Genomic DNA, 20,357 nt, shown 5'->3' on the forward strand with positions numbered 1-20,357 from the left:
CTGCTGACATAGATAGTGAAGCCAGGTAGTTAGCAAGGGGTTACGAAAATGCCACTGAAACAGGTCTTGGGCCAAGCCTTCGGTCCTGAACAAAAAGCATATGAATGCAGGAACACACATCACAAAAGGACACAAGACAAACACAACAAATGTAAAAGAACTTGCTCCACCAGTCCCCTCCAGTAGAATCCCTATTCAGACCTCTGAATAGAAAACCATTGTAGCCTGGCAGGCGATGCAATCAAACTGCCTCAAATTGAGTACATTTGATGTTACATGATGTCAGATGACACCTAATGAATTGCACGCTTAGAAGCTGGTCATTCTAGGACTGATATCCAGTCTAAACGCCCCCTGTTAGTGTTACTGGAGAGAGGCTGCGGGGTGAGGGGAGGGGAGATCCATGTAGACGAACCTGTGGTACAAAGGTAGGTCGAGGCATCAGTCTAGGTGGAGGGATAAACTGAGGAACTTTGATAGGCTGGGCAGTGGCCTGCACCTGTGACGAAACCATCCGTTTACACACGTTAGAGAATGTGAAGACGCACAGCTGTGCCGTCTCAACAAGATAGACCATGAGAGCCCACTCATAAACGTACGATTCACACAGTGAAGAGAAATAGGTTCTTATTGAAATCTGCATTTACAGACACCCCTGCAACGACGCAGAAAAGGGCGACACATTATCCTTGTGTAAAGAAGACAGCAACCCCATCTGTGCCCTGTGATTTAAAATGTTTGTTTACAAAATCAGACATATACCATTAACACAATCAGGACTTCAGGGACAGTTTAGTGTAAATTCATTTTATGTGCAGACAATGAAGCTGAGTGAGTGACATGTGGCACATACAGTATACTTACAACAATAGTGTTCTTGGAGACTATCCGAACTGGCTCCATTCCCTGATTGGTCAACTTGCTGGATGTCTGAAGGTTGATAGGTGCACTCAGTGAGTCAGGGTGACCTATGCTGGCCTTGGGCGTGTTGCTGATGGCTGTGACCTTGGTGACGGAGGGTCGCGGCGTCACGGCGGAAGCAGGCATGGTAGCGGTGGCAGCTTTCAGTACCAGAGGTAGAGTCTTAGTGGCGATGACCGGGGTGATCGGCATCGTGTTCTGTCCAGGAGAGAAGCTAAGTTGAATATGGGGCTACCCTTCAACAACACATACCAACAGATTACTATTACAGCAGTGTGTGCGTGTGTGTGTGAGAAAGTACCTGTGGCGTGCTCAGTTTGTCAGGCGAGGGCAGGGAGGGTGGGGTGTGGAGGTTAGGCAGGGCAGAGGCCTTCCCATCAGGCTGCACTGGGTGCTGGGGCTGCTGATGGGCCTGGACCTCCGGATGATCCTGTTTAACCAGCAGCTCTTTCCTCAGCTGCTCCACCACCTTCTTCTGGAAGACAGAGGAGGAGACAGACAGATTTAAGTCGACAGAAGGAATTCAGAGTTTTCATACGGATTGCGCTGTGCTAGAGAGGTACATACATAATGATGACTCGAACAAAACTGTCCAGTGCTAGACTATCAAAAGCACAAAACAAAGGAAAAAGAGTCAAGCAACTGTCCTTGACAAATGTTATTCTTTACCTCATACAAACCCAATTCCCTCTGTTGCCGACTCAGTCATTTTAAAAATGTTTTTATCTTCATAGGCAATAAAGGCACTGTTTGCTTAAACGTAACAGAAATGCTTTCTGCTTAAGGCAGAGGGAGGTGGTGAGGTAAATGAGAACAGAAAGAGTGAGAAGAGAGAGGAACAGCATCTGCCTCAGGTCAAATTCACACCGAAAATAGATCAGATGACAAAAAAAATGTCCACATCGCACACTGAACTAAAGCAATGGTGGAATCCAAACTGTGTACATTATCCAGTTGATTGTTGAACAGAAAAAAAACGATGTTCCATGTATCCACATTTTTATTCTGACGAGACCTTATTCAAATGACATGAGGATTCGTTTCACAGGCATGGAGGCCTACATCCTGTTAGATATAAATGCAAGAGTAGCCCTCACTGGGGAATACCAGGAAGTGCCCTGGATACTTCTAGCTATCCCTTTGCTATTGCAAAAAAAGGCTGATTTAGTGTTATATGTTTCTATAGTAACCAACTAACACAGCTAAACATTATCAGGAAAGTCAATGAGGATGAACAATCATTTTAGCATCCTGCAGAACCAGTGCTGAAATTCAGTTTGGAATTTGGTCCAATAAAACACAGCCTGAAACTGTTATACTCACACTGTGACAAAGACACACAAGGCTCACCCCCCACATGCTTCCAGTTTGACAGCAAGCAAAGTGGCAGGTGTCCCAGATTCCCCCTGGCTACGGCACATAGGACACCTATCCCAGTCATAAGCAGCCTGCTTCTAGGCAAATCATCTGTTCCATCCCCCAACAACAGGTTTATACTGGTTCTGACACAGCAAGTCACAAACATTCTCAATTATCTGCAACCTTACCCACCCAGTGAGCATCAATCTTTGTCTGGTAGGCTCATAGAATGCTTTACGGTTAATAATTATTTCCTGCTTTCCTTTACGCCCAGAGAGCTAATTGCGGAACCTTGCACACGCACACACTCACTCCCTCAGATGAACACGCATGCATAAACACACATTCACAAACAGTTTCCAGTTGTCAATTGGCCTGGCTTCAGACTAGTTTGCATTGACTCTGGCACTGCCACTGCCTCTCAAGGGCCAGCCAGGAGATAGGAGAGGACACGCGTGATGAAGGCAGCACAATGAGACGCAGTTCATTCTCCCCTCGCATTCACTCCGTTGACGTATGCAGCGAAAGCGCTCCCCCTCTCTGCTGCCTGCGTCTGATAAGACGGAGCAGAGTCTGACCGCTCCAGTTCACCTCTTGTCCATTCACTCACACTCACTGCGGGGAAAAGTGAGCCAATGTCCTCTCGGGAAAGCCATGGGCAGGCTGAGCCAAACTTCTCGGGAGGGTGCTGCATCTGAACAAAGGGTAACTGACTGTCTATGTAAATTCTGTCAGAGCAAGCAAAAACACCCAACTGTAGCTTCGCAAGGAAAATATAACCGTTAATGAATAAATATAAATCCCAATCATGTATATTATTTTTGACCTTTTATCTGACTTCGTACAGTATTGATCATTCTCTCTTTAAAAAAAGATATATTACTGGCATTGACAATTGTTATATTAATACTGCACTGTTGAGGAAAGAGCTTGCAAGTAAGCATTTCACTGTAATTCAATTAAAAGTTCATTTCATCCCCCATAGGAAAACAACCTTTAAGTTTCTTTCGATTCATTGAAATCAAATCTTTTTTTGTTGTTGATCAAATCAAGCAGTAGTACAATATGGAACAGCCTATTTGGAAACAGATCTGACGGACACCCACAGAACGCTCTCTGAGACCACATGAGAACGGCACACATCAATTAAAAACCAAAAACACAGGCGTGTCTGAGCAAAAAAAAAAAGCCAACCTGTGCACATGAAATACACAGCTCCAGGGAAGAGCAATAAGCATGAGGTTTTTAGAAGTGCTGTTGTGAATGACTGCTGTGTTTGTGTGTTAGTTGAACAAGCGTGGCTGTATCAGTAGTAGCCAGTGACTTCCCCCCTGCATCCATGCAGTACATCTACCCTCGGATCTACAATCCCACCACTGCACACCTCTAATTTAATCTTTCATTGGGTTTGAGGTGAGGGTCCTGTCAGCTCTACAAGGTGATGCTGCTCCCATTCCCTTATCTCCTCTGCATCAGGCCTATTTAACGGTTTGCTACAGGCACTGCAGCTTTCCACCCCAAAATGAATCAAAAGATAGAGAAATATGTATGACGGACTAATAAGTACTGTTGTCACAATACCAGAATTTTGACTTCAATACCGATACCAGGTTTAGTATTACTGACAGTTGTGGCTGATTCGCGTGATGTATTGTTGCCCTTTGTGCTGTTGTCTGTGCCCAACGATGTTTGTACCATGTTGTGCTGCTACCATGTTGTGCTGCTGCCATGTTGTGCTGCTACCATGTTGTGCTGCTACCATGTTGTGCTGCTGCCATGTTGTGCTGCTACCATGTTGTGCTTCTACCACGTTGTGCTGCTGCCATGTTGTGCTGCTGCCATGTTGTTCTGCTACCATGTTGTGCTTCTACCACGTTGTGCTGCTACCATGTTGCGTTCCTACCATGTTGTTGTCATGTTGTGTTGCTAGCATGCTGTGTTGTCTTGCCCTTTGTGCTACCTTCTTGCCCTTTGTGCTGTTGTCTGTGCCCAACGATGTTTGTACCATGTTGTGCTGCTGCCATGTTGTGCTGCTGCCATGTTGTGCTGCTGCCATGTTGTGCTGCTACCACGTTGTGCTGCTACCATGTTGTGCTGCTGCCATGTTGTGCTGCTACCATGTTGTGCTTCTACCACGTTGTGCTGCTACCATGTTGCGTTCCTACCATGTTGTTGTCATGTTGTGTTGCTAGCATGCTGTGTTGTCTTGCCCTTTGTGCTGTTGTCTGTGCCCAACGATGTTTGTACCATGTTGTGCTGCTACCATGTTGTGCTGCTGCCATGTTGTGCTGCTACCATGTTGTGCTGCTGCCATGATGTGCTGCTACCACGTTGTGCTTCTACCACGTTGTGCTGCTACCATGTTGCGCTGCTGCCATGTTGTGCTGCTACCTTGTTGTGCTTCTACCACGTTGTGCTGCTACCATGTTGCGTTCCTACCATGTTGTTGTCATGTTGTGTTGCTAGCATGCTGTGTTGTCATGTGTTGCTGCTATGCTATGTTATCGTCTTAGGTTGAGGTATCTCTCTTGTCGTGTTGTGTGTTTTGCCTCCCCGCTGGAGGCCTTTTGCCTTTTGATAGGTATATTAGCCAGTCAAAGAATGGCACTTGAACCATACAGATAAACTCAGCTACTGCTCTGCTCAATTGTTTGGCATTTTTGTTTATAATTTTGTATTTTATTTGAACCTTTATTTAATTAGGCAAGTCAGTTAAGAACAAATTATTATTTACAATGACGGCCTAGGAACAGTGTGTTAACTGCCTTGTTCAGGGGCAGAACGATAGATTTTTACCTTGTCAGCTCGGGGATTCAATCTTGCAACCTTTCGGTTACTGGCTCAACGCTCTAACCACTAGGCTACCTGGCGCATCTTTCAAGTTCAATATTATAATTTATTTATTTACAAAATATATTACATTTACAAAAAAATTCTGAGACATCCATGTGTGCATTAATGAATCAACTATACAGTCAATTTGACCTTGTTTTTACCAGTCTAATTACAGAATGGCAATCATTTATTTCAATGGTACATTTCTATTGATAAACTGGGTAAATCAAATGTAGCTTAGGCCTATCCACAATACAGGTGAATGCATATTCAATAGGAGTTTGTGCATGCATTGAGTTATTGAGCTTGTTTTGACTGATTTCATGGGGCTACAGATGACAACAACAACAAAAAATCAGTGTCCCTTCCATGAGATAATAACAGTCATTTAATGACCTTTATGAATTACGAAGCCTTTTTGTGCTTTATTACAGCAATTCTTCAAAATCTACAAAAAGTGACGTTAGCGGATGAAGATGATCTCATAGAACAAGACGTGTAAGATCTCCTAAGCCTGCTTTTACCACAGACCTTTTCTGCGTTTATCCAAAACCCCTCGAAAAAACGCATTCATTTTCCCCATAGGCTCTGTCCAACGAACCATGGTGGAGATAATAGATCATCTTCGGGAGAGACGTGAGTGAGCGACCAAATAAGTGAATGAATCATGTTTCTGGTGGCAATCAGCTTGGAAAAACTGCATATTTTGCCTTATAGTTGCATATTATCACAAACAAAGTACTAGGGTAGTGAATTGATTTTAGCTTTAGCTGTTAGCTAGCAAGGAAATTTTGCTTACAAAGCTGGAAGCTACCAGTATCTTCTTCCATTGTAAAGTGTTCTAGCCTGTAATGGACTAGCCTGTTTTGCAAACAGTAATGAACAGTTTCAACATCTCCACATGCCGTGTCGCATTATTCAAGTCTGTTAACTTCTGCGCAGCATGAGTGGGAGCTAACATGAGGCAGCCCAGACTCCCAGTACAGGCTAATGAGTAAGTGGAGAAGGCAGGGTGCGTGCTATAATACAGGGTCGGCTACGCTGATAAGACAGGCTTGATTCGTGAGACACATTTGACAGAAGTAACTGAAAAGAACACAAATTCTAGTACCGAACCGTTCTTAATGTTACAGTATCGGAAAAAGTACAGACGTTTAGGTATACCGTGCAACACTACTAATAAGCACTAAAGGGTCAACATTGGAATTTCATAATCTGCTCAGTGTACTCCTGTTAAGCCTTGAGGACTGATGCGGTGATTGTGCTTATTCTTTGTGGTTTAACTAATGATTTTGTTTTAAAATCTGCCTTTTACAGTCCGCTTATTATGGGAATTCTAATTAGATGATCGTGTAAAAGGACTCTACATTAATTGCATTCTATTTAAAAGTCAGTGTAATGCTTTAGCTTTGATTTGGCAAGGTCAGTGATGCATATGCATGAGCTGCCCTTTAGTGCTCCACAAAGAAGAATTGGGTACAAGCTTTCTCTGCTGTTATTGCCATCAGCTACATTGAGTTGATGGACAAATAACTTTCTATGCCACACATGCACGCACGCACGCACACATGCAAGCACACACAAATAAAAAAACAAACAAGCAAGCAAGCACGCACACACGCATAAACAAGCGAGCACACACACACACACACACACACACACACACACACACACACACACACACACACACACACACACACACACACACACACACAAAAAGCAGGACAGCTGCCATGGTGAGACAGGTTTCATCAGAGACTAACCTCATGATTCTGACAGTTGTCCTTCTCAGACAACAGCTATCAGCCGCTAAGGTCTTGGGACATCTTGGGCTAATGCAAGACATCTTGTATCATCTTCAAATGTTCCACATCTCTTACTCCACATACAGCTACAGTATGTGAACTATTGTCCTGTAACTACTGTAATTGTAACGTACCTCATCTTTTAGCATCACCATTCAGTATTCTCTGATGCTCAGTAATAGCTAGACAAAGCTGACAGCTTTTCAGAGACCATTTTCACACCTTGATAAGTTTCATTATGCAGAAGTCCTTGGGCATATGGTAGGTCGGCCAGTTGCATTTCATTTTGGGGTCTCCCTAGTGATGGAATGCTTTTTGTTGAGAGAACCCAGCACAGCCCAGTAGGATACGGTAAGAAACCTGCACAGGCAGAGATGACCTCCAGAGGGCACAATATGGTCACAGGTGTTACTGAACAGTGTCTTACAGCCTCTAAAGACTGAAATCAAAGTGTTTACTTCTTTGACAGGGGACACTGTTTATCAGTTGTACGTACAGAAAACGTGGTCAAGGCTTAAATGATCAATTCTGAATAAATGAGAAGTCAAAAAACCTGAACCTCTCAAAAACCAAAACAAGAATGGACAATTACATACAGCTAAATATTACACACAATGAGTCTGATGCACTTTCTTAAAATAATTTGTTGAGACCATAGCAACAATTCCTTTCCAGTTATAGATTTAAACCACAAGCGAGTCATCTCCAGATGCTTGTTGGGGTGTGCGGAGGCCTTGGAGAAAGCCCTGTGTGTCTGCTGAAGTGCTGACTTGGCTGCTGAACATACGGCGCAAAGCAGTGGTTGGCTAATCAAAGGCCCAGTGCTCACTCAGCAGGCACAGCAGGGCGCCCTATAACTGTCCCACCTCCCACATTCTCTGGGAGGGTCTGTAGTTCACAAATTATACATAGTGGAAAGTCCAAAGGCTGCCTGCCGGGAGAAAAAAAATCTAAACCAATGCTCTGCTAAAATGATCTTCAGTCTCTGGCTTCACAGCATCAGCTGTTTCCTCGGCTAGCTTTCCTCGGGGAGTGTCAAAACCCGTAGCGCAGGTTTTCTTTGCTTCATCTGCATTGCCGTAATTCAGGCATTTATTTGGTGACATTGTCAGACCTCTTTGTCATAAGTCCCCTACTACACGTGGATCACTCACTGGGATCTCTACTGTGCGTGTGACAGGAAAGGGTAAATGACACGTCATCACACGGCCTTCGATGGCCATCCCCCTGTCAATGAGGACAGAATGCTGTCATTTCAAATGGCATACAAATGGGAGGGGAAGCAGTGACTCACAGATGAGGTTGACTTTATAAAAGCACAAGCTCCACTATTTCCCCCATCTCATCTCAGGGGAGAGATATAACAGATGGAATGAAGGGGTACACTGTTCAGACCCACTCCTCCTCCTCATCATGTCATGCTGTACCATGGAAACCATGTACAGCAGACCTGGGCCAAATACTGTACATATGGCATATACAGTGGCAAGAAAAAGTATGTGAACCCTTTAGAAATATCTGTATTTCTGCATAAATTGGGCATAGAATTTGATCTGATCTTCACCTAGGTCACAACAATAGACAAACACAGTCTGCTTAAACTAATAACACACAAGCAATTATACGTTTTCATGTCTTTATTTTTACTTTATTTAATTAGGCAAGTCAGTTAAGAACACATTTTTATTTTCAATGACGGCCTAGGAACAGTGGGTTAACCTGTTGAGGACAGACATTCTGCGAGCGGAACCCCGTTCCGCCAGCGGAACCCCTAGCCAACAGCCAATGGCATCGCACGGCGCGAAATACAAAACCAACTAAAATACCACAATTCAATTTTCTCAAACAATCAACTATTTTACACCATTTTAAAGATAAGACTCTCGTTAATCTAACCACATTGTCCGATTTCAAAAAGGCTTTACAGCGAAAGCAAAACATTCGATTATGTCAGGAGAGTACATAGCCACAAATAATCACACAGCCATTTTCAAAGCAAGCATATATGTCACAAAAACACAAACCACAGCTAAATGCAGCACTAACCTTTGATGATCTTCCTCAGATGACACTCCTAGGACATTATGTTATACAATACATGCATGTTTTGTTCAATCAAGTTCATATTTATATCAAAAACCAGCTTTTTACATTAGCATGTGATGTTCAGAACTAGCATACCCACCGAAAACGTCCTGTGAATTTACTAAATTACTCATGATAAACGTTGACAAAATACATAATTATTTTAAGAATTATAGATACAGAACTCCTTTATGCAATTGCTATGTCCGATTTTAAAAATAGCTTTTCGGCGAAAGCACATTTTACAATATTCTGAGTACATAGCTCGGCCATCAAGTCTAGCTATTCAGACCCGCCAACGTCGGGGCAGCCTAAACTCAGAATTACTATTAGAAAAATTGGATTACCTTTGCTGTTCTTCGTCAGAATGCACTCCCAGGACTTCTACTTCAACAACAAAATGTTGTTTTGGTTCCAAATAATCCATAGTTATATCCAAATACCTCTGTTTTGTTCGTGCGTTCAGGTCACTATCCGAAGGGTAACGCGCGAGCGCATTTCGTGACAAAAAAAATTGAAAATATTCCATTACCGTACTTAGAAGCATGTCAAACGCTGTTTAAAATCAATTTTTATGCTATTTTTCTCGTAAAATAGCGATAATATTCCAACCGGGCAACGTTGTATTCATTCAAAGAGAGAAAGAAAAAAATGGCGAGTTCTCGTGACCGTGCATCTCCAGTCTCACTGTCCCCAGGCTGACCACTTACAAACTCTGCTCCTATACTTTGCCCAGAGACACCCCATTCCACTTTCTGGCGGCTTTAGAGAGCCAATGGAAGCCTTAGAAAGTGTCACGTAACAGCTCAGATGCTGTAATTTTGATAGAGATGGAACAGAAGGACAAAAAATTGTCAGACAGGGCACTTCCTGCATGGAATCTTCTCAAGTTTTTGCCTGCCATATGAGTTCTGTTATACTCACAGACACCATTCAAACAGTTTTAGAAACTTTAGAGTGTTTTCTATCCAAATCTACTAATTATATGCATATTCTAGTTTCTGGGCAGGAGTAGTAACCAGATTAAATCGGGCACGTTTTTTTATCCGGCCGTGAAAATACTGCCCCCAATCCCAAACAGGTTAACTGCCTTGTTCAGGGGCAGAACAACAGATTTGTACCTTGGCAGCTCGGGGATTCGATCTTGCAACCTTTCGGTTACTAGTCCAATGCTCTAACCAGTAGGCTACGCTGCCGCCATATTGAACACACGGTGTAAACATTCACAGTGCAGGGTGGGAAAAGTATGTGAACCCTTGGATTTAATAACCGGTTGACCCTCCTTTGGCAGCAATAACCTCAACCAAACGTTTTCTGTAGTTGCGGATCAGACCTGCACAACGTTCAGGAGGAATTTTGGACCATTGTTCTTTACAAAACTGTTTCAGTTCAGCAATATTCTTGGGATGTCTGGTGTGAACTGCTCTCTTGAGGTCATGCCACAGCATCTCAATCGGGGTTGAGGTCAGGACTCTGACTGGGCCACTCCAGAAGGCGTATTTAGTTCTGTTGAAGCAATTCTGTTGTTGATTTACTTCTGTGTTTTGGGTCGTTGTCCTGTTGCATCACCCAACTTCTGTTGAGCTTCAATTGGCGGACAGATAGCCAAACATTCTCCTTCAAAATGCCTTGATAAACTGGGGAATTCATTTTTCCGTCGATGATAGCAAGCTGTCCAGGCCCCAAGGCAGCAAAGCAGCCTTAAACCATGATGCTCCCTCCACCATACTTTACAGTTGGGATGAGGTTTTGATGTTGGTGTGCTGTGCCTTTTTTTCTCCACACATAGTGTTGTGTGTTCCTTCCAAACAACTCAAATGTAGTTTCATCTGTCCACAGAATATTTTGCCAGTAGCGCTGTGGAACATCCAGGTGCACTGTTGCAAACTTCAGACGTGCAGTCGTGGACAGCAGTGGCTTCTTCCGTGGTGTCCTCCCATGAACACCTTTCTTGTTTAGTGTTTTGCGTATCGTAGACTCATCAACAGAGATGTTAGCTTGTTTAAGAGATTTTGTAAGTCTTTAGCTGACACTCTAGGATTCTTCTTAACCTCATTGAGCAATCTGTGCTGTGCTCTTGTAGTCATCTTTGCAGGACAGCCACTCCTAGGGAGATTAGCAACACTGCTGAACTTTCTCCATTTATAGACAACTTCTTTTACCGTGGACTGATGAACATCGCTTTTAGAGATACTTTTGCAAGTCAACAATTCTTAATCTTAGGTCTTCTGAGATCTCTTTTGTCCAAGGCATGGTTCACATCAGGCAATGTTTCTTGTGAATAGCAAACTCAAATTTTGTGAGTGTTTTTTTTATATGGAAAGGCAGCTCTATACAACATCTCCAATCTCGTCTCATTCATTGGACTCCAGGTTAGTTGACTCCTGGCTCCAATTAGCTTTTGGAGAAGTCATTAGCCTAGGGGTTCACATACTTTTTCCAACCTACACTGTGAATGTTTAAATTATGTATTCAATATAGACAAGAAAAATACAATAATTTGTGTGTTATTAGTTTAAGCACACTATGTTTGTCTGTTGTTGTGACTTAGATGAAGATCAGATCAAATTTGATGACCAATTTATGCAGAAATCCAGGTAATTCCAAAAGGTTTATTTACTTTTTCTTGCCACTGTATAATGAACAAAAATATAAACGAGCCAGGCCCAGCCAATCACACTGAGTTGTACCCCACAAAAGGGCTTTATTACAGACAGAAATAGTCCTCAGTTTAATCAGCTGTCCAGGTGGCAGGTCTCAGACGATCTCCTGGGCTGGAGTGGTTACACGTGGTCTGCGGTTGTGAGACCGGTTGGACATACTGCCATATTCTCTACAATGACGTTGGAGTCGGTTTATGGTAGAGAAATTAACCTTAAATTCTCTGGCAACAGCTCTACTGGACATTCCTGCAGTCAGCATGCCAACTGCACGCTCCCTCAAAATTGAGACATATGCGGAATTGTGTTGTGTGAGTTTCTTGGCAAAGGAGAAACACTCACTCACAGGGATGTAAACAAATGTGTGCACAACATTTGAGAGAAATAAGCTTTGTGTGTATAGAACATTTCTGGGATATTTTATTTCAGCTCAGGAAACATGGGACCAACACTTTACATGTTGCGTTTATATTTCTGTTCAGTATACTTTTAAAATGACTAACCTGCGCTTTATTGAATTTTTCCGCTACAAAGGAAAACCAATGGAATACTTAAAGTGCAAACACTTGATTTACCTTACATTGACAATGACCCTGGAACTGACCCTGTACATAGCTTACTTACATTCTTAATTCTATTTTATTGGTGTGTTTTTTGTTCTACTTACTTTTTTATAGTACTACTGATATTAACTACTGCATCGTTGGGAAAGAGAAGGCAAGAAAAGCATTTCACTGTTCTTGGGCATGTGACAAAAACTAGGAACTTGAGTTTCTCAAGATAAACAGACTTATAAGTGATGGCATCCAGTATCAATCATCAACATTCCCTAAGATGTATCTTCTCCCATAAAAGCCAGATCCTGTGCATCGTCATTGGCTTAAGGCCTGCTGACTCTGGCTTTCCTCTACCTCCATAATCTCTTCCTCATTTTTATATAAAATGTTTTATCTTCCTCTGAAACAGGATGAAATGTAAATGGCACATCTGGCGCTTCCCAGCCATGTGGAGGGAGGTCTGGTTGGGTTGGGGCCTGCCTGCCTCCGTCCAGCCTGCCTGCCTCCTCTCAGCCTCTCAGGTGTGAGGATTTATCCCCTTGACAGTCTCCCCTCCCCTTTTGTGCTGATGGTATTTAAACAGCATGTTGAGCCCTTGATTGAAATTCCTCTCACACTACCTCTTGCCTCACAGTCCTCCCGCTCTCTCTTCTTTCTCGCTATCTCTCTGAGCTAGAACTAAACCCATCACAGACACACATTAACACTCTCCTCTCGCTCCATCTGGGCAGATCCATATGACACATACAAAGCCTCCCTACTGCAGCCAGTGTGTGTAATTGTAACACATACTGGCATGTTTGCACATGCACGCACGCACACAAAGAACTACAGATTACATTGGGCTATCTGTACACACAGTAGCAAGGGTAGGCAACCCTGTTCCCAGAGTGCAGCAGGTATTGCAGGATTTTGTTCCAACTAGGCAACTGAACTAATTGATTATCTCAGTGATTGCCTAAATTCAACACACCTGGTCTTCCAGGTCGGTTCAATCAAAACCATGAAGTGCATGAGGAAGTCCCGGTGCCTGCGGAACTGTCTACCCCCGCTGTAGACTTCTGTTGCCTTTCTCAGTTAGACGCAGGGTTTCCCAACCCTCTCCTCGACCCCACCCGACATTTCACATTTTTGTTTTAACTCCTACTGGCACACCTGATTCAATTAGTCAACTAATAATCAAGCCTTTGACTAATTGAATCAGGTGTGCCAGTTTAGGGTTAAAACTCAAATGTAAAACATCTGGGGGGGGGGGGGGGGGGCTGGGGAGAGGGTTGGGGAACCATGAGTTAGGGGGCTATTTCTGCTATGTCCTTTTGTTTCGCAACAAAGAATAGTGAGGAAGTAATAAACACCAGAGGATGCAATGCGTCAGCAACAACTATTCACTGCTCAAAAGACCCTAACACCACACGTACACATACGCAGTTACACACACAGTCAATTCAAAAGTACCAAATGTCAGGTAGAGCTGTATTGTTTTGAGATTATTTTCACACCACAGCTGTCTAATGAAGTCAAGGTCATATTTTCACCCTCTTTCACGTCGCAACAAACCGACAAGAGACTGTGCGCAAAATACTGAGAGCGTGAACGAGTGAAAGATGACGACACTTGATATTGATGAGACATTGAGTGTGACAGGAAAGGAAGAGCGGTGATCCTGTCCTAGCCTGACATCACGTAGCTCCTCTACACAACCCTTTTTTTCCCCTGTGCCTTTCATTATCACCCGTTACAGTTATAGTCAATTTCCCCTAACTGTCAAACCCTCCGCTGCCAAGACAACGCTCTTCACGGAGACAGAGTGACGAATGCATATTACAGTAAGTATGAGTGTGATTTAAAACAAAACGCCAGGCCACCTCAGTGATTTCATACCGCATCGATATCCATCTGCCCTGTTACATTGTTACTTGACATTATCACATGACATTATTAGTTACATTATGAAACGGTAGACATTTCTTACAGAGAGTAAATCAAATGAATAAAGCGGTGGTCATCCCGTCAGCTTCATCTTCCTCTCACGAGAGCCTGAAGCCGAGGTTAAAGTCAGAGCTACCGTGAGATGGCATCATGGGCGGACAACAGGCGAATTGTGAAGGATCTGGGATCCTGGGATATTTACTATGCCGTTGTACGTTAAAGGGTAGTAATTCATATCAATTAGCTGGGGAGCGTTAAAGACAACGCAGCTTCTTTTTTTGTATTTCAGATAGGAGTGGAGACAAAGAGAGGTTGAACAAGAGGGCGGTAAGGGAATGAACCATAAGTCCTCTAAAAGCATACACAAGCATAGGAGTAAAAAACATAGAAATTGATCAATTACATCCGATAAAAGTGCATAGTAGTAGCTAGTAGCGGTTTTAGGCGACATTCTGCCTTACTTAAACCTCTGGCGAAGCAGATCTACAGACGAACCTGCACATTTCTGTTTAGTGTCAAACAGGATACGTGTCACTACTATTAATGGAATCATGGCTGGCCACAGTACACAGCACTTTCACATGTTGTCAACCTTATAGCTAAACATAACCTAGCTCTACCCCCCCATCATGACCACAATACCATGAGCTAAAAACCAGGGAGGAAATACAGTCTCCTCATGAACACACACACACACACACACACACACAGCCCCTGGCACAGTGCACATCACTGCCAGAATTAAGTATTTACTCAGCAACTACATGCATCATGGGGTAGGCGCTGCTCTCTTTTACTCAGTCAGTCTCTCAGTCAGCCACAGAGCACTGTGAAAGTGGGTTAAGCAGGTATAAAACCTCTTCTCTATCCAGACAGCACTGCTCCCTGCAGATACGCTCTAGTGGGGTGGGAGGAAGTGCAGGGCACTGAATACGAATCTACTTTCAAAGTACAATGTGCTGAACAATGTAAACTGCCCCCTGAGCAGGAAAAGGATTAGCATTTCCATGAATGTGTGTTTAATCTGGTTCATACTTAATTTCTCAAATCTATTTACTGAGTCCACCAGGAGCAGTGCTTTATCTGCTTTGATATAGATAAAGCAACTAATAGTATTAACAATTGGGTGATTTGTTTATTTTCTTCTAATATTTACAAAATAATTTAGAAATTTTATTTGACCTTTTATTTAACTAGGCAAGTCAGTTAAGAACAAATTCTTATTTACAATGACGGCCGACCCCGGTCAAACCCTAACCCGGACGATGCTGGGCCAATTGTACGCCACCCTATGGGACTCCCAATCACAGCCGGTTGTGATAGAGCAATCGAACCAGGGTCTGTAGTGACTCCTCTAGCACTGAGCTGCAGTGTGATTCATAATCTTTCGTAATTACCTCCAGCATTTCTTGTATGACACATTCTGCAAATCCTTCTTAGTACAGAATAGGAAACTATAGAGCGGAAACAGAAAACAGCATCCATCTACCCACTTACTCAACAAGCTCATTGTCTTTTAGTCACCTTCAAAGCTTCTATAAAGCACATGGCACACAAATGTGTTTTTGGAGGAACTTTAAATTGAGTCAAAGACTTTGGCCTGGTCGCTTATTCGGCCTGAGCAAATGTTAATCTACCGAGAGAACGGTGACGGCAATTTTAAGTATCAGTGAACTAGCAGGTGGGGTCATTGGTTTTAAGAACACGCCAAGGAAAGCACACCCCAGGAGGTAGTATATGAGGCTCATTTCTGATTTTCACTGTATTAGTCAGACATCAAGGAGATTATCCCGGATTGTAGTTTAAGGTTTCCGTGGGCGGACAGAACAGGCCTGCAGTGGAACGGTGCGGGGGCATGTCTCCTCCCCACACAGCCCCCAGAGAGCATGGTAGTTGGCCCCACTCTCCCAGTAACAGCCAGCCAGGCTGCACCCTTTCTCCTGCTCTCCTCCGGCCTGCCACAGTCTCCTCTCCAGACCACACAGCAGGGAGCATCTGTGTGGAAGAGTGGAGCTGACATTCTAACACAGAGAGGCACCGTGCTGCTGGATTATAGCACGTCCTCCTGTCACACACACACACACACACACACTCCCTCCCTCTGCTTTCAAAACAGTGACTTAGCAACGTGCTGCCGCAGCACTTCTCAGGGATAGGGATTTTCTTTTCAGGCTTTGATAGACGCATTCTTCCCCCGTTAGCTTCTAAAGTGTTGAGGATGTCCTTAAAACGGGCTGTAGGGTAGAATGGAGGTGTAGCTCCTTCAACCTTTGAACTGTAAGTGGGAAGTGGGAGAAGTCAATGAGGGGGCTGGCTCTTTACTCTCCTCTCTGAGACGGAGCTAGATGTCCATGGAAGATGTGTCATCACTCCCTGGGAGGTGACCGGGAGGTCACTGACATACAGTACACCTGTACCGGCCACAAGTGCAACTGTAATCGCCCTACAAGTGCCAACAGAACAAAAAACGAAAAGTTCTAGCCAGCTGCTCACAAAAGGACTGACTCTTGTGCCAGAAATGACCATATGGCTCACCTGTTGCTAAGGAACAGTGATCACTGAACCCTGTGTAGACTGACTCCGACGCAGGTACCTAACACAGAGAAGAGATAGGAGTCTACCTGGTGGGCTGAATGTAATGTGAATGCTTCTACTGTGTGTGTTTTCAAGGTGTGAGGAGGGGAAAGTACCACTTGATGTGTGGTACAGCCTCAGAGTGTGGTAATAATTAAAAAGTATATTAAAAAGAGTCAGAATACTTCATTTGATGTATATTCAATTGGACATTACGTGAAACAATGCTTGTCTGCATGTTTTGCATTTAGAAGAGAGCAGCGGAGGACAACCATATATTGTATGCAGGAATTGTTTTGGTTCATTTCAGGGCAACATTGTGAGTCATCCCTCAACAACACTAAAGCACTTTTAGTTTTCAGCTCTTTTTATGCCCACCCTTCTCTCTCCTCCCTACCTCCTTCTCTTTCCTGGGCACACAGCAGAGACACACACATCCAGACTCCACGCATGGAGGAGCAGCGGTGATAATAACTGGGCCTCGCAGCAGGGACTCTCGTTAGAGGCTGCAAATACAGCTCAGACTGAGTGCCAGATTATCCCTGCTGTACCAAGCCCAAACCAAACTTGCACCAGCCTAAGAACCAGCCCCAAGTAGTCCTCAACCATCACTGAAGTAGCCATAAAAACAGCCCTGCCCAAAAATGCCCCACCAGCAAATCTGTGTCCCCAGAACAATAGAAGGGCATAGCAAGTCTGTAAATCCTTTTACAACATCTGGATAATGTATGTAACTTAAGAATAACAGCATTGACAATAGATTCTTTCCTTGGCATCAATGGTTCAGTCCTTCCATTATCCTGCATATTATCATACGGTCTTTCTAATCCTCATGTTTTCACAAATGGCACAAGTGCATCTAGCTGATCAACAGCTGTGAGAATTTTACAGTGAGCCATAACGTCACATGTCACAGCCAGTCTGTCTGATTCCCCTGTATTCAGTCCTGGGCAGGCCAGTTGAGACCTGCCCAAGCATTCATCGCAGTGCCATTTCTCTGGATCCACAGGGCTCCTCTCCTCATAAAAATGCCCCGTACTATTCAAACCATTGAGGCAGTCAAAGAAAGGACAGACTGCAGCTAAATCGATTCAATTGTGCCTCGTTTCAGTGCCATGGGTCATTATTTCTACAGTGGAGGAGCTCAAGGTGTTTTATTATCTCTGGGTGGGAGCTAGGGAGCCACACAGGCAGACAGGTATTCCGAGACAATAGAGCTTCCTCATTTAAAAGGAGAGCCAGCAGCCTTTTCTTCTGAATTCTGCAGGGCAAGTTGAATAGCACACCTCTTAAAAGAGGAAGGGAACCACCACATAGTACCATAAATACAGAATGCTGCAACTTTACTCCACTGCTTGAAACCTGCTTGAAAATATGGATAAATCCTGTGCCAACCCACAAAGAGACATAAGACACCAGCTCACTGACACACACAGCCTCCCTGGAGTACATTATTAGAGAAGGTAGGTTCAGCACTTTCTGCCCCCATGTGTCCCAAGTTTATCAGGTTCAGGTCTGACCAGAGGTTGAACCCCTTTTATTCTCACAGCCATCCTCAGCAGTATGCCTCTCAAAAGCCAATAAAATGTCCTCTGTGGGAAAATGAGACAACTCTCCGACATCAGAGCTACCATAACGCTCAGAAACACAAGACAAGCTCCTGAGTCTCTACAAATCACAACGAAAAGCGACTTCCCTCTTCCAGAGTAAAAAGGATTTTCAGAGAAATATTCCGATTATTTACCTTTATTTCAACGGGGAAGTCATATTGAGACTAACGTCTATTTCACAAATGAGCCCTGTACTATACAAAAACAAGCACATACAACAGGGAAGTACAGATAAACATAACATATAGACAATATACACATTTACTTTTTAGTGACAGGGGGCAGTATTCGGAAATTCAGACGAATGACGTGCCCAAATTAAACTGCCTGCTACTCGGGCCCAGACGGTAGGATATGCATATTATTAGATTTGGATAGAAGACACTCTGAAGTTTCTCAAACTGTTTGAATGATGTCTGTGAGTATAACAGAACTCATATGGCAGGCAAAAACCTGAGAAAAATCCAACAAAGGAAGTGTGGGAATCTGAGGTTTGTAGTTTTTCAAGTGATTCCCTATCCAGTATACAGTGTCTGTGGGGTCATTTTGCACTTCCTAAGGCTTCCACTAGACGTCTTTAGAACGTTGTTTCATGCTTCTACTGTGAATAGAGAGAGAATAAGAAGTCCTGGAAGTAGATGAGTGAGAAAATGACATGAGTTCAGTGGCGCGCGCCCGCTCACGTGACAGTTAGCTGTGTTCCTTTTATTTTTTGAAAACAAAGGAAACGTCCGGTTGGAATATTATGGAATATTTATGATAAAAACATCCTAAAAATGTATTCTATACATCGTTTGACATGTTTCTATGAACTGTAATATAAACATTTCTGAACATTACACGCCAATGTAAAAATGGGGTTTTTGGATATAAATATGAACTTTATCGAGCAAAACATACATGTATTGTGTAACATGAAGTCCTATGAGTGCCATCTGATGAAGTTCAAAGGTTAGTGACTTATTTGAGCTGTGTTTCTGTTTTTTGTGACGCCTCTCCTTGCTTGGAAAATGGCTGTATGGTTTTTCTTGTCTCGGCACTGTCCTAACATAATCTAATGTTATGCTTTCGTAAAGCCTTTTTGAAATTGGACAATGTGGTTGGATAAACGAGAAGTGTATCTTTAAAATGGGATATAATAGTTGTATATTTGAGAAATTTGAATGATGAGATTTTTATTGATTTGAATTTGCCGCCCTGCTATTTCACTGGCTGTGAAATAGCAGTAGTAGTGAAATAGTGTGTCCCGCGGGTGGGACGCTAGCATCCCACATTTCCCAGAGAAGTTAAGATACAAAACACATTCATTTAAAACTAACACATTCTTCATGATCAAAATCAGCTGTCTGAATTGTCCTAGGGACTTCAAAGCATCCAATCGAAACATCTTTTGGAGATTATTTGGAGGGCTTCCTGCACAACTGCAAAAATCAGACTGTAGCCTTGTCACAGCCCGGTCAGTAGTTGGGGCAATTGCATACGTAACAGTATCATCCGCATATCGATTAAAAATGTCAACATTTTAACAGATTGACCAATAGCCTTTGTATAAATAGTGAAAAGAACAGGTCCTAGTATCGACCCCTTCGAAATGCAGGGCAGTTTATTTGAAATCCAAGAAGTGATGTTGAAAGAACTGCGAGGGTAAATCCAGATTATAACCCATCACACCGACACATAGACACAGTACTGAGAGACGAGTGACGAAAAAGCCTGTATATATATATACACACACACACAGTAAATGGGGGACAGGGGGGAGTTAGGAAACAAATACAGGAATCAATAAAATAATTGACATTTTTAAGGGTTTTCAACTGTGCTAAAGACAACCCCAGTTCGAAATCGATGGCTGGATCATTGCAGCATGATTTATAGAAGCACAGCCTGGCTGCTTCCATAGCCGCTGTGGGGTGACATCCCCAGAGTTGAGCCTTTTCATTAAGTGAGAGAGAGTTTTCTACATCTTTTTAGTCCACACAATGAAAACTGCTGATGTGTGGAACTGTAATAGTCTCTTTC

At 43.2% G+C, this 20,357-nt stretch overlaps 1 protein-coding gene across 6 annotated transcripts in view; it reads right to left on the minus strand.

The window, feature by feature from the left end:
* LOC115167522 (PHD finger protein 21A) overlaps positions 1-20,357 on the minus strand; it is a 47,248-nt gene that overhangs the window by 10,990 nt on the left and 15,901 nt on the right. For 5 of the 6 annotated variants that reach the window (XM_029721998.1, XM_029722000.1, XM_029722001.1 and 2 more), the window contains 3 exons: positions 1,223-1,396; positions 865-1,119; positions 416-499 (listed from right to left, as the gene is read on the minus strand). In XM_029721998.1, coding sequence (XP_029577858.1) covers positions 416-499; positions 865-1,119; positions 1,223-1,396 — 513 coding nt within the window. The remainder of the gene's footprint in view (positions 1-415; positions 500-864; positions 1,120-1,222; positions 1,397-20,357) is intronic. The other variant, XM_029721999.1, reaches the window with a different exon arrangement.

The sequence above is a fragment of the Salmo trutta genome, chromosome 29, assembly GCF_901001165.1.
Source record: "Salmo trutta chromosome 29, fSalTru1.1, whole genome shotgun sequence".
Classification (NCBI taxonomy): domain Eukaryota; kingdom Metazoa; phylum Chordata; class Actinopteri; order Salmoniformes; family Salmonidae; genus Salmo; species Salmo trutta.